Here is a 15,327-nt window from a genome sequence, read left to right as displayed (position 1 = left end):
TTATAGTAATAGTGTTTTCATATAAATAATATATAATATAATAATAATATATAAATTGATTTCTATTTAAATATGAAAACCGGTCCTTTTAAGGTCGTTCATCTAGACGTGTGGGTCTCATTTAGAGGTGTTAAGGGGTTTAATTTAGACGTGTCCCGCATCAGGTAACAACACGTCTAACTAAGACAATAGCACGTCTAATTACCATAATTTAGACCGGTCTAAGGGACCGCTCTATATGTGGTTAACAATTAGTGCTGCTCCATCTAGACGTGTTCAGAAACACGTCTAAATAGCTTTTTTAACACGTCTATTTAGCTCTTTTTGTAGTAGTGAATATCCAAGTATTATTTCTATTTAAAGTCTCCATTTCATCATTCATGGCATTAACCTAGTTTTGATCTATACAAGCCTCTTTGAATGACTCTGGTTCATGTCCTTTGGTTAAACTTGTTACAAAATAGTAATTTTCAGACCTTAGTCTAGAATAGTTCAAGTAATCATTGATACTGTACTTAACATTATTGTTAAGCACATAATCTTTGAATTTAACAAGAAGTTTTGTTTCTCTGCTTGACCTTCTTAACTGAGGTGTACAATTAAAAACATTATCAGTTAAATTGCCCTCAGGGACAGTTTGTGTCTCAATACTTTCATCATTAGATATTGCAGGTACACCATCACTTTGTGACTCAATTGAGCCATAAAGTAAGGCATGATTGCCATCATCCTTAGTACTGCCTCTCCCTTCATCATTGGGACTTTCAGACTCAGTTGACTCAATAACATTTAATTCTGTTTTTTGGTTTAGATTAAAAGAAGAATCTTCAAAACAATCAAAGAAATTTTGATAATTAACATTTTCTTTTGCAAAATCAGTTTTAAAAACAGAATCTAGTTTGAAAGGAAAAATGTTTTCATAAAATTTTACATCCCTTGAAAAAATAAAAGTTTTGTCATCTAAACAGAATAACTTGTAACCTTTTTGAAAATTAGAATACCCAAAGAAAACACATTTTAAAGCTCTACTGGAAAACTTGTCATGATTATTTAAAATAGTAGCAAAACAAAGACAACCAAAAATCCTTAAGTGGGAGAGATTAGGACATTTTCCATAAATCAATTCATAGGGACACTTGCTAGACAAAACAGAAGAAGGAAGCCTGTTAATCAAATAAGTAGCAGTTAGAATGCATTCAGACCACTAATACAGAGGTAATCCCCCCTGAAACATAAGGGACCTAGCCACATTAAGAAGATGCCTATGTTTCCTTTCAGCTATGCCATTCTGTTGTGGGGTATAAGTACATGTAGTTTTAATGTATAATACCTTTATCTTTAACAAAACCACTCATTTTATTGTTTAAAAATTCTGTTCCATTATCACTTCTTATAACTTGACAGTTTTACCAAATTGATTTAAAATTATATTGTAAAACATTTTAAAACAGCTAAATACTTCTTCTTTGATTTTTAACAAATAAGTCCATACAGCCCTAGAAAAATCATCAATAACAGTTAGAAAATATCTAAATCCCTCTTTACTTTTAACTTTATAAGGACCCCATGTGTCAAGATGTATTAAGTCACCTAAACTTTTTGTTTTATGATCACTTAATGGAAAAGGATCTCTTGTTTGTTTAGCTTTATGACAAGTTTCACAAGGTTCAGCATTGTTATTAATTTTATTAAAACCAAGTTTATCACTTAATTCATTCAAAGCTTGATATGCAGGATGTCCAAGTCTTTCATGCCACAGTTTACTTTTAGACAAATTTGAATAAATCATGTTAGACTTAAATATCTTACCATTGGAATTATCATCAAAGAAGTAAAGACCATCAAATTCACTACCAGTCCCCATCAGTCTTGTTTGAATTAAATCCTGAATATAACATTTATTTGCATCAAAACTAACAACAAGATTGCTATCTTTAATCATTTTATTCACAGACAGTAAACTAACACAGTATTGAGGAATGACTAAAACATCATACAGTTCAATATTATCAGACAGTCTTAAATTTCTCTTTTGTAAAATTTTAGCAACAGTACCATTAGGATGATTGACAGTTAAATTTAAATTTGAAACATCAATAACTTTGTTTAAATTTTGAGAATTTGAAACCATATGTTGGTATGCACCAGAGTCAATAATCCAACCTTTTGAATCATTTTGAAAAATATCTGAACAGAAAAATTTATCAAACTGTGAATTAAAAAACACATTATTGTTTTGAATACTACCTGACATGTTTGACTCCACTTGATTGTAAACAGGTTTCTCATTAACAAGATTAAGAAGCTTCATAATCTGATCACTAGTCAATTGAACATTAGTAGCATAAGAATCATGTTTTTCAGTAACACAATTACTACTATTAAACCTAGGTGCACCTTGATTGAAAGGTTTTTTAATATAATCAGGTGGATATCCAATTAGTTCATAACATCTTTCAATAGTATGATCAAGCATGTTACAGTTTGTGCATTTCAAAGGTGGATTTTTGTATTTTTTCTTGTTATTAGTAAAATTATTATTACCATTAACAAAATTAGTTGTTTTAGAATTAAAAGCAGATGAGTGCATCTTATTGACATTAGAACTAGAAGCAGAATGCAATCTATGAGACTCATCCCTAGAAATAATTGAAAAAGTAGTTTTAACAGATGGAACATGATCAGAAGTAAGAATTTAACTTCTAATAGGCACATAAACATCATCAAGGCCCATTAAAAACTGCATAAGTTTCAGAAATTGACAATGTTCTTGGAAAGATTTATTAGCAGACACAATATCATCAATTTTAACCATATCATCAAATTGTCTCCACATAGCATTCAACTTATGATAATATTCAGATAATGATTGACCAGATTGACTACATGAATTAATTTTTTGATATAGATTAAAGGTAACAGATGCATCTATCTTATCATAAGTTTCTTTTAACTCATTCCAAACAGATTCAGCTATTTTTGAAAAAATTTGACCATTGTAAACATCTTCAGACAGAGACATAAGAATCCATGTAAGAACAATAGAGTTACATCTATCCCATTGACCTAATAACACTTCATCATCCTCATATTCATACCTGACATATGTACCATCAATAAAATCAAGTTTATTTTTTGTTTGTAAAGCAAGTTTCATAGCACAAGACCAAACATTATAATTTTCAGTTCCTTTTAACTTTTGTGTAATTAAAGAAGCACCAGATGTATCACTAGGATGTAAATACAGAGGATCATTAAATTCAAGCTTACTAATCTTAGTAATACTACCAGAACTAACAGAACTATCATCAGACATGATTGCAGTAACAAGAAGATAACAAATAAGATCAAGATAGCACAAACAGATAACAAATAATCAAGCACGATTCAAGAAGCTCAAACAAAACAATATAGCAAGAAAGTTAAACAAGTACCGCAACAAATCCACGGTTCAGACACCTGTAAGGAAAGAAAACAAACCCCAATCGACTGGTTACTAACAAGACAACCTGTAGAGATGGTTTACAGAATAAATGGTCAAGATCAATCTACGCTTGATCAGGTTTTCATAGATCTCAAAGGATCTAGATCAAGAGTTGGGCGTAGAGATCTAGTTAGGGTAAAAAATGAAATGTCCCATTCTTATTGATTAAAAACGTTTCATATTAATTGATTTCGTTGCGAGGTTTTGACCTCTATATGAGACGTTTTTCAAAGACTGCATTCATTTTAAAACAAACCATAACCTTTATTTCATCAATAAAGGTTTAAAAAGCTTTACGTAGATTATCAAATAATGATAATCTAAAATATCCTGTTTACACACGACCATTACATAATGGTTTACAATACAAATATGTTACAACAAAATAAGTTTCTTGAATGCAGTTTTTACACAATATCATACAAGCATGGACTCCAAATCTCGTCCTTATTTAAGTATGCGATAGCGGAAGCTCTTAATAATCACCTGAGAATAAACATGCTTAAAACGTCAACAAAAATGTTGGTGAGTTATAGGTTTAACCTATATATATCAAATCATAATAATAGACCACAAGATTTCATATTTCAATACACATCCCATACATAGAGATAAAAATTATTCATATGGTGAACACCTGGTAACCGACATTAACAAGATGCATATATATAAGAATATCCCCATCATTCCTGGACACCCTTCGGATATGATATAAATTTCGAAGTACTAAAGCATCCGGTACTTTGGATGGGGTTTGTTAGGCCCAATAGATCTATCTTTAGGATTCGCGTCAATTAGGGTGTCTGTTCCCTAATTCTTAGATTACCAGACTTAATAAAAAGGGGCATATTCGATTTCGATAATTCAACCATAGAATGTAGTTTCACGTACTTGTGTCTATTTTGTAAATCATTTATAAAACCTGCATGTATTCTCATCCCAAAAATATTAGATTTTAAAAGTGGGACTATAACTCACTTTCACACAGATTTTTACGTCGTCGGGAAGTAAGACTTGGCCACTGGTTGATTCACGAACCTATAACAATATATACATATATATCAAAGTATGTTCAAAATATATTTACAACACTTTTAATATATTTTGATGTTTTAAGTTTATTAAGTCAGCTGTCCTCGTTAGTAACCTACAACTAGTTGTCCACAGTTAGATGTACAGAAATAAATCGATAAATATTATCTTGGATCAATCCACGACCCAGTGTATACGTATCTCAGTATTGATCACAACTCAAACTATATATATTTTGGAATCAACCTCAACCCTGTATAGCTAACTCCAACATTCACATATAGAGTGTCTATGGTTGTTCCGAAATATATATAGATGTGTCGACATGATAGGTCGAAACATTGTATACGTGTCTATGGTATCTCAAGATTACATAATATACAATACAAGTTTATTAAGTTATGGTTGGAATAGATTTGTTACCAATTTTCACGTAGCTAAAATGAGAAAAATTATTCAATCTTGTTTTACCCATAACTTCTTCATTTTAAATCCGTTTTGAGTGAATCAAATTGCTATGGTTTCATATTGAACTCTATTTTATGAATCTAAACATAAAAAGTATAGGTTTATAGTCGAAAAAATAAGTTACAAGTCGTTTTTGTAAAGGTAGTCATTTCAGTCGAAAGAACGACGTCTAGATGATCATTTTAGAAAACATACTTCCACTTTGAGTTTAACCATAATTTTTGGATATAGTTTCATGTTCATAATAAAAATCATTTTCTCAGAATAACAACTTTTAAATCAAAGTTTATCATAGTTTTTAATTAACTAACCCAAAACAGCCCGCGGTGTTACTACGACGGCGTAAATCCGATTTTACGGTGTTTTTCGTGTTTCTAGGTTTTAAATCATTAAGTTAGCATATCATATAGATATAGAACATGTGTTTAGTTGATTTTAAAAGTCAAGTTAGAAGGATTAACTTTTGTTTGAGAACAAGTTTAGAATTAACTAAACTATGTTCTAGTGATTACAAGTTTAAACCTTCGAATAAGATAGCTTTATATGTATGAATCGAATGATGTTATGAACATCATTACTACCTTAAGTTCCTTGGATAAACCTACTGGAAAAGAGAAAAATGGATCTAGCTTCAACGGATCCTTGGATGGCTCGAAGTTCTTGAAGCAGAATCATGACACGAAAACAAGTTCAAGTAAGATCATCACTTGAAATAAGATTGTTATAGTTATAGAAATTGAACCAAAGTTTGAATATGATTATTACCTTGTATTAGAATGATAACCTACTGTAGAAAACAAAGATTTCTTGAGGTTGGATGATCACCTTACAAGATTGGAAGTGAGCTAGCAAACTTGAAAGTATTCTTGATTTTATGTAACTAGAACTTGTAGAATTTATGAAGAACACTTAGAACTTGAAGATAGAACTTGAGAGAGATCAATTAGATGAAGAAAATTGAAGAATTAAAGTGTTTGTAGGTGTTTTTGGTCGTTGGTGTATGGATTAGATATAAAGGATATGTAATTTTGTTTTCATGTAAATAAGTCATGAATGATTACTCATATTTTTGTAATTTTATGAGATATTTCATGCTAGTTGCCAAATGCTGGTTCCCACATGTGTTAGGTGACTCACATGGGCTGCTAAGAGCTGATCATTGGAGTGTATATACCAATAGTACATACATCTAAAAGCTGTGTATTGTACGAGTACGAATACGGGTGCATACGAGTAGAATTGTTGATGAAACTGAACGAGGATGTAATTGTAAGCATTTTTGTTAAGTAGAAGTATTTTGATAAGTGTATTGAAGTCTTTCAAAAGTATATAAATACATATTAAAACACTACATGTATATACATTTTAACTGAGTCGTTAAGTCATCGTTAGTCGTTACATGTAAGTGTTGTTTTGAAATCTTTAGGTTAACGATCTTGTTAAATGTTGTTAACCCAATGTTTATAATATCAAATGAGATTTTAAATTATTATATTATCATGATATTATCATGTATGAATATCTCTTAATATGATATATATACATTAAATGTCTTTACAACGATAATCGTTACATATATGTCTCGTTTAAAAATCATTAAGTTAGTAGTCTTGTTTTTACATATGTAGTTCATTGTTAATATACTTAATGATATGTTTACTTATCATAGTATCATGTTAACTATATATATATATATATATCCATATATATGTCATCATATAGTTTTTACAAGTTTTAACGTTCGTGAATCACCGGTCAACTTGGGTGGTCAATTGTCTATATGAAACATATTTCAATTAATCAAGTCTTAACAAGTTTGATTGCTTAACATGTTGGAAACATTTAATCATGTAAATATCAATCTCAATTAATATATATAAACATGGAAAAGTTCGGGTCACTACAAAAAATGCACGAATAAACACGAGACTCCCATTTGAAGACAAGAAAGCAGCGGAAGAACAAAGACGAACAAACCCTAATTTTTTTAAAATTGGGGTTTTCAACCAAACAGCTTCAGATTAACAAAATCGACCCAACAAAAGAATCCACCAGTCGTTGTCGAACCCAAACACATCAATAACAGTCACACTTTCAGCCAATCTTGAAAGAATCAATTAAAGAACAGAAACCCTAATTTCCAGATCTGAAAATTAGTTATCAATTAATCAAACGAAATCAACCTTGTCGCTCTGATACCATGAACAAACAATAGAAGAATCACAAGATATAATCCTTCAATCACAGAAGGATAAAACCTCTAATCACAAGAGGTTATTCAAACCAATCAAAGAAAACGAATGATTCAGTTTACACAATTACACAATGATTCACTCTTTAACAAGATCAATACAGTTTGATCTTGTTATAACTCACAAATTGAATCAAACAGCAAACCCTAATTTGAGAGAGAAATCGCCCAAAATTACAGAAATATGAAACTGAATGAATAAATTATAAAAGAAAATAAATTATATATAGATAAATTAATTTGCAGAAAAGCCCTTCAAGTCTTCATTCCTAGTACATCCATCTTTTGTTTTTTACAGTTCAGCCACACAACTTCAGTTCCAGAAATTACAACTTTAGCCAGTGCACATTCTTAACCCAGAAATAAATACAAAATAACAAAATAAAGAGTGATTAGATTACTTTATATAATTCAATAAATACCTAAACGAGGTAACATCCACACATAATTTATGAGCATTTTTCTTCAACTTGAGCTTATAATTTGTTTCGTAGTCTTCATCATGTGTATATCTACTCATAAATGTTCTCATTCATGTAATTTATTTAATATCAATGATTTTTTATTTTTATATATTAAAAGTAATACAGAATACAAAATATTGGGGTTTACGAATTTTTTTATACGAGTATTTGTTTTGACATCATTAATACATTTCATATATATATTATATATAACTTATAAGGCATGCTACCGCTATTCATTTAGTACTTTTAACTACTGACACCAGTGACAACGAAACCTAGATCCGTCAGTGTTTAAAGTAAATGGTACATGAACTTCACTAATCTAACAAATATGTATATGTTGTCATCAAGAGCGAAATGCCCATTACTCCAGATGATATTTTAGTTATAAGCACATGTATCGATGTGTTTGACAACAATATCTGATGTGTTTGAAAAAGGTTGTCTAATGAACCTCAAATCTCAAATACTCTGCCAAAATTCCCGTTAAATAAAGAGCCATCATGGCCTATTGGCCTTAATTTCAAGATTACGTCGTAAAATATATCAGCTTTACTTTATATTAAAAATATTAAATAAATATTATTATAAAATACTCCGTAATATTTAAATATTTATTTATTTATGCTTATTTATAATTATTTTAATAGTTATATAGTTATAGTTATTATTTAATTAAAAGATACCACCATTGGTACTTGCTTAGCCTTGTGTTCCTCCCTCTTAATTCAAACCCCCTAATGTGTTTCTTTGAACACGTTTTTTTAAGCTTGCGATTCTTTTGAGATATTGAGATATATGTATAAGTATATACTTATATCATTTTTCACAGAGGTTTAGATCTAAGCAATTTATTTGTAGCTTATGTTTAACTTTTACTTTTTAAGAAATCAACAAATAAATTACTAATATAAGTATATTTGGCTAAAAGAAAAGTGAGTCATATCACACGCTCTAAATAGTCACTCCACACTTTACCTTTTTCTCCTTTTTTTGATTCACAGAAGAAACATCAATAACGGCAACCACATTAAATCTCCACTAACGAATTAAACTCCTGAATAACGAGCTCTCCAAGGGACGAGACCCCCCTAGTCACTCCACACTTGAAAGTGTATTAAAATTATACTAGAAAACTTCTTATAGAGGTTTATTTAACAAAATGTTGTGTTAGGGGTGTTTAGATATTGAGATTTAAAGTAAATATTTAATTACTGTGATAAATAATAAGAAAAGGTGTTTGATAGAAAATGATTTAGCTGAAAAGAAAATGCAGTTTAAAAAAAAAAAAAAAAAAAAAAATAGGTTAAGACATTGTATTTTAAAACGTCATTTTAAATATGAAAACTAGAAACTAATGTTTTACGCCATATCAGAAATGCAAACTTACCAAACACATAATCAAGTACAAATATTAAATTCTCTGAGTCTCAAATAAGACTTGAACTTCAAATTTCTTAGTTGAATAGTTCCTTTCATAGCGTTAGATAATTTCATATTTCTTACTTGAATTGTTGAATAGCCAAGATATATTTGCATGCATGATGTTGGATTCGGAAGTTTCTTAAACATGTTATATAAAGAACATTGAGTTAAAAGTTTAACGAATCACTAAATATATAGCAGAATACGAGACACATAAGGTTCAAAAACAATGTGGAAAAGTGGAAGTGGGCTCCTTCCCTTAAGCCCATATTTCGAATTTGGAAACATATTTCTACCTATATAACCCAATCCATATAACATTAACTAGAACATATACGAATCTAATTCATCTCATAATCATAAATAAACATAAGTTATGGACAGTGGGGAACTTGAACCCGATATAAAGAGAGGTAAAATTAATGACAGGAGGTAAACACTAAAAAAAAAAAAACTTTATTTTTAGTAAAAATAAAAATTTAATGTTAATTTTTTTCTAAAATTCAGATGGGGCGAGTACTCTCTCAAAGGATACACTAAGATCCGCCCCTGATTACGACCTTATGATTAATTTATATAAGGTAAGTTGGGGACTGTTAAAATGAGATAGTTTCAATAAAGGCCTTAATCAAGTAGGACGAATTGTTAATAGTGTATGACGATTTGAGTCATCAAACTTTTAGCAAAGTTGAATTAAAACATGCACACGATAATATATATGCAGCAGGGCCTTCTCGCTAAATTTGGAGATCCTGTTTGAAACATAAAAGTGAACCCTTATACACGTTAAATTTTTCAGTACGTGTAAAATATATATTATACGTAGTACTATGCTAACGTAATCAATAGAATCAGAACATTTTAGAACAACTCTAACAAAGTGTTATTCTCATAATCATATAGTTGTCATCTCATTATAATTAAGCTACGTAGTATTATTATATAAAACTGTCATCCTAACATTTTCTGAAGCAAATTTATTGGTCAACTCTTTCTAGTTAATACTCTATAATATATTGTTCTCAATACCTATCAACGCCAATCCATTAAATTTTTGTCGTGGCATGGTCAGTGGCGGAACTTGAAGCTCAAGATTAGGAGGGCGAAAATAACGACCATTAAAAAGTTTAAGGCTTTTAATGTATTTATTTAATCAATTAAACTGAATGGCCTCAATCTCTGAGATCACGTCTAATTACAATTAAGCAAATAAGCAAAGGAGTTCAAATGAGTCATAACTACACTTTAATATCATTAATCCTAGCATAACCTTGTTTAAAATACTTTTCTTCTTTTTAAACATAGAACTTATCTTAACAGATCATTGATTAAGGATTGGGTATTTAAGTAAGATGAGTAAAATAGTGAAAATTAACATTGAATGAGCAAAATAGTAAAAAAGTAATACCTTGAAATGTTGAATAAATCCATAATTGAATAGGTGACAGATGATTTGATATGAAGAATTGTTGTCTATGAACTATGGATAAAAGATTGCAGAAGATATTACGCGCACAGTTGTTTGAATATTGTTAGATGAAATTTTTAGGTTAAAGAAGTCAAAATAAAAACTTACAACCCTTAGTTTTAAGAGAGCCCAACAACCTATATTTATTTTAAGCCCCAAAATATATACAAAAATTATACTAGTAGCCCACATTTATGGGATGGCCATGGCCTCCTAGCTAATAACAAGGTTCCGCCTCTGAACATGGTAGACCGTTAGTAGGATACCTTGTAACGATATATAGATAAATAAATTATTACATAGGTTTTCAAAATTATGCGTCACTTAAAAATTTGAGCTCTTGTTAGACTACACACTTCGCACATGTTTCGGAGTCACCTCTGACATGCACTGAAGTTAACGTAATTTAAAATAAATATGAATAAGAACAATTAATACTCATTAATAGGGGTGGAGTCAAGTAAATGAGTATTCACTATTTTTTTTTTTTTTTGAAAAGCATTAAGTAATCAGAGTGACGATTTTAGAAACAAAACTCAATGGTTTCCTATACAATTTGAGTGGTACTTTGTAAAAAAAAAAAAAAATTCTATAGGATGCCTATTTACTTTCATAAAATTCACTACTTTTGAAAATATATGGGTCGTATCTACTCGTATAAATTTAGTGATGTCTCATACATTTTTATTAGAATTTTATTTAAAAAAATAAATGTGGTTTAAGACCTCACTTGATAATACATACATTCGCCTCTGAGTAATCGCTATTGAAGGGGAAATAAGAAAATTTTGGCAGAAAAGTATGAATCCCCACCACCTTTCTAGTACTTCGGTGGTCAAATAAAATTATAGAACTCGTATACTCGGATCCGGGAGATACGGGTTTGAACATGTGGCCTCACGTGGCATGGTGACCTATGATGACCTAGCATCAAGTAACCTAAATCAGATTTCCCTAGTCCGGCTTAATATATTACTGGTGAGTTTTGACATAAAAGGTAAATCGCAACTGTCAGTTCTAGTTTAGGGTTAGGGTTTCACAGCCTTCTCTGCTTTTGACTAGGGTTTGACCAATTAATGTAACCCGGATTTGGCACTTCCGGGTTTGGACTAGGGTTTTCTTCTTTATATACAAGCACATATTCACGCACAAATAACACACATGTTCACAATTATCAGCAGGAATTCTCTCTTTTCCCTTATTTCCAACTAATTTTTTGCAAAACTTCAAAATGTCTGATTCAGATAGTGAAATTAATATGTCTAACGATTCGGAGAGGGAATTTAATAAGGCAAGGTTTCGTCATTTTATTTATATTTCTAGACGCACTCTGTATGCTAAGCGAGAGATGCAAATGTTTGAAGATTTGCAGCTCTCTAAGCTAAGCGGGAGATGCATATGTTTGAAGATTTGCAGCTGATTTATTTATTACGAACAATGATCCGGTTTATCCGTATCGTGTTAGTGAATTCTATAAGTTTTCTAAATTTATATGTATTGACAATAAAATGCGTTTCCAAATTGATGACATACCGTATGTATGGACATTGGAAAATTTAATGATGCAACGGGCCAAGCAAACCATGGCAAGAAACTTGAATATTCCACAAACAAGGATAATATTCTACGGGACCCTTGTATTTCTTTCCTTTTGTGAAATATTTTTATTATTACATAATCTAACCTTGAATCATCAGTCAATGTTTCTCTACTATTCTTTATGTTACAACGCCGAATAGCGAAAATAAATTAGGCTTTGCTTTTGAAAGTCTTTCCATGACATATTAATTTAGCGGTCTCTTTAAACCAATAAGTATAACTTGGTTCGTCATCTTCATCGAATTGAAGTCGATCATCAGCATCAACTTGTGATTTAAGATATCCAAACCGTGATACTATGGAACTCGTTTGTTGAGTTTCTTCCACCATCTCCTCTTCATCCTTCTCATTTTCAGAGTCTTCTGAAACTTCTTCTTCGATGGTATAACTCTCTACTTTATCAATACTTTCTTCGAACATTGCATCACCGGAATCTTCATCTCCCTCTTCTTTAGTGGATTCATCTTCAAATACATCACCATGGTTGTGACATGTGGATGGAGCTCCGTGCTCAGTTTGAATAATTTATGAAGATTGCATGACATTATACGGAATCTTGTGTAGGGATTGATGCTCACCAATTTAACTTCAATTTGAGCTTGATATTGTTGACCTGACTGACCAAAAAATATATTGTCTCCAAACCAGCCATTAAAATCATACCAAAGTATGAATTTCAATGCATATAAATTTTTTTCAACCTGAACGTGTCGGTAAACCATATTAACAATAGCACCTGAATTTTTTTAAATACACAGCGGAATAATATACATATCATTTGATATATTAGAACATAATGTATAATGTTAACAGCACCGGGTGTCACGTTACAAAAAACATGTTAGTTATTATAATTACGGACATCAGAGTTTACTAGTAGTGTAAAACGTAACCAAATATCAATTTCGTCTCCCTTCATGCTATCATGCTATCATTCTAACCTCCAGGACAGAAGATGTGAGGGATTAACATGAAGTTAAGTAAATGAAACAACTTAACAGATAATAGCATTTAGCATCAAGCCCTAGTAGAAACGCAACATTAACCACATATATACCACAATAGCAACTAAAACAAGAAGACGACGATCAGTACGGGGTCTGCAACCACTAGTTGATGGGGCTAGAGTCTACTGATAGTTCTTGTTACATAATCAATAGTATAGTAATCCAGATACAACACATGCGTCATTCATAACTCTACTATATAGACAGTAACGATTGAACCCAACCTAACAAATCAAGATTGACCTCTTGAATCTATCCTAACAAGGTTGACTCCTTCTGGGTGAACACTTTGTGCACATAAAAAACTTACATCACAAACAACATACAACAATAAAGTATGATGAACAACAGTATAATCAAGTAAATCTAGGCATGCATTCATAACAACAGTAGTGTAACCTACTACTCTATATTAATATCCGAAATGATAGCCTCATTCACCGATTACTAGCAAAACTCGGTGGTCTAATATTACTGAATCTTCTCCTTTGCTTTATTATATGAGAATATCATAATTTGAGTCAGTATACATTCCAATTCATATACTATATTTAAATCAGGTCAATAAAATCACAACTTCAGAAATTAAATAATACATGCAAACACAGTCAATCCGTATGGCTGAAATCTCATTTATACAGTTCAGATGTCCATCCGCACAGTTAAACTCACTTGTGCGTTTTGTGTTCATCCGTGCGGTTTCAAGTTTCATCTGTAGGATCGGTTTCGCCTGTACGGTTCAGAGGTCCTGTGACGACCCGTCCTTATCCATCTGGACGAAGTCATCAACATTTGGTCCCATTGCGATGATCGACTCCAAGTAATGTCCTTAAATTGAGCAAATGCACAGCGGAAGACTTAATTCGTACCTGAGAATAAACATGCTTTAAAGTGTCAACCAAAAGGTTGGTGAGTTCATAGGTTTATCATAACAATATTTTCAATTTTAATAGACCACAAGGTTTCATAATTTTAAACATAATACACTCGCAAGTATATGTAAAGCATTCTAAGTGGTTGAGCACTTGGTAACCATACTTAACATTTAATCAACGTCGCATATTCCCTTTATTATGAAATCTCACTACACCGTACCAAGTGTAGTCACCAAAACGAAGTACTGTGCAACCGTTGAATACTGGTCGTCCAGTCCGGTTGGGGTTGTCAGGCCCGATAGATCTATCAACAGGATTCGCGTTTACAATACCCATGTAAATAGTAGTTACCAAGCTACAGGGAAATATGCCAGTGGTACAACTCAACGTAGAATGTATTTTAAGTACTTGTGTCTATTTCGTAAAGCATTTATAAAAGTAGCGCATGTATTCTCAACCCAAAAATATATATTGCAAAAGCAATTAAAAAGGGAGCAAATGAAACTCACCTAATGTATTTTGTAGTAAAAATACATATAACATCATTGAACAATTATAAGGTTGGCCTCGGATTCACGAACCTATATCAATTTTATATATATCAAAACCTATAATAAACATATAATGGTATTCAACTTGGTTTATAATTATTAATCATATAATATATTACTTATTTAAAATAGTAAATTAGATATACTTATGATATATGTATTAACCATATTTTTGTATAAATATCTTTTATTTGTAAAAATTAGTACTACTAAAATAATGATATTAATAATAATGTTAATACGAACAATAATAATGATAATACTTAATAATAATCTTAATAATAGAAAAAAAAAATGATAATATTAATAATGATAATAATGATGATAATTTTTGATAATAATAAAAATGATAATTAATAAAATGATAACTTTTAAAAATAATAATAATAATAATTACTTCGGTTTTATTAATAACAATAATAATCATACATATATATTAATTTTAACCATATTAACAATAGAAATAATATTAATATTAATGATAATACTAAAGATAACAATAATAATATCAATACTTAATAATAATCTTAATAATATCAAATAATACCTTAGGAGTATTAAAAAGAAATAAATCGCCCAGGACAGGACTCGAACCCACGACCTCCCGCTAACCAAACAACCTTAACCATCTAACCATTATCATTTTTCTGTTAATTTATGAACCCGATTATATGTAACCCGTTTAATATGGTGTCCAGTT

General features: G+C 30.6%; 2 protein-coding genes across 2 annotated transcripts; both read right to left on the bottom strand.

Moving 5' to 3' along the window:
* Positions 1-391: 391 nt before the first annotated feature.
* On the bottom strand, positions 392-2,590 carry LOC139900531 (uncharacterized). The gene is made up of 4 exons (XM_071883296.1): positions 1,460-2,590; positions 1,212-1,288; positions 982-1,163; positions 392-894 (listed from the first exon to the last, which is right to left on the bottom strand). The coding sequence occupies exons 1-4, from the start codon at positions 2,588-2,590 to the stop codon at positions 392-394; spliced, it is 1,893 nt and encodes a 630-aa protein (XP_071739397.1).
* Positions 2,591-2,695: 105 nt separating this feature from the next.
* LOC139900530 (uncharacterized) lies at positions 2,696-3,316 on the bottom strand. The gene has a single exon (XM_071883295.1). The coding sequence runs from the start codon at positions 3,314-3,316 to the stop codon at positions 2,696-2,698; it is 621 nt and encodes a 206-aa protein (XP_071739396.1).
* Positions 3,317-15,327: the final 12,011 nt, after the last annotated feature.

Source organism: Rutidosis leptorrhynchoides, chromosome 3, assembly GCF_046630445.1.
Source record: "Rutidosis leptorrhynchoides isolate AG116_Rl617_1_P2 chromosome 3, CSIRO_AGI_Rlap_v1, whole genome shotgun sequence".
NCBI lineage: Eukaryota > Viridiplantae > Streptophyta > Magnoliopsida > Asterales > Asteraceae > Rutidosis > Rutidosis leptorrhynchoides.
Note: the sequence above shows the minus strand (reverse complement) of the source record. Positions and strands in the feature narration are given on the sequence as shown.

Coding starts and splice junctions, on each gene's coding strand:
- LOC139900531 (XM_071883296.1), bottom strand. CDS start 2,590: ATGCACTCATCTGCTTTTAATTCTAAAACAACTAATTTTGTTAATGGT. Junction 1,289..1,459: donor TGTTAAAAATCAAAGAAGAA/GTATTTAGCTGT, acceptor ACCCCACAACAG/AATGGCATAGCTGAAAGGAA. Junction 1,164..1,211: donor TTTCAGGGGGGATTACCTCT/GTATTAGTGGTC, acceptor TTTGATTAACAG/GCTTCCTTCTTCTGTTTTGT.
- LOC139900530 (XM_071883295.1), bottom strand. CDS start 3,316: ATGTCTGATGATAGTTCTGTTAGTTCTGGTAGTATTACTAAGATTAGT.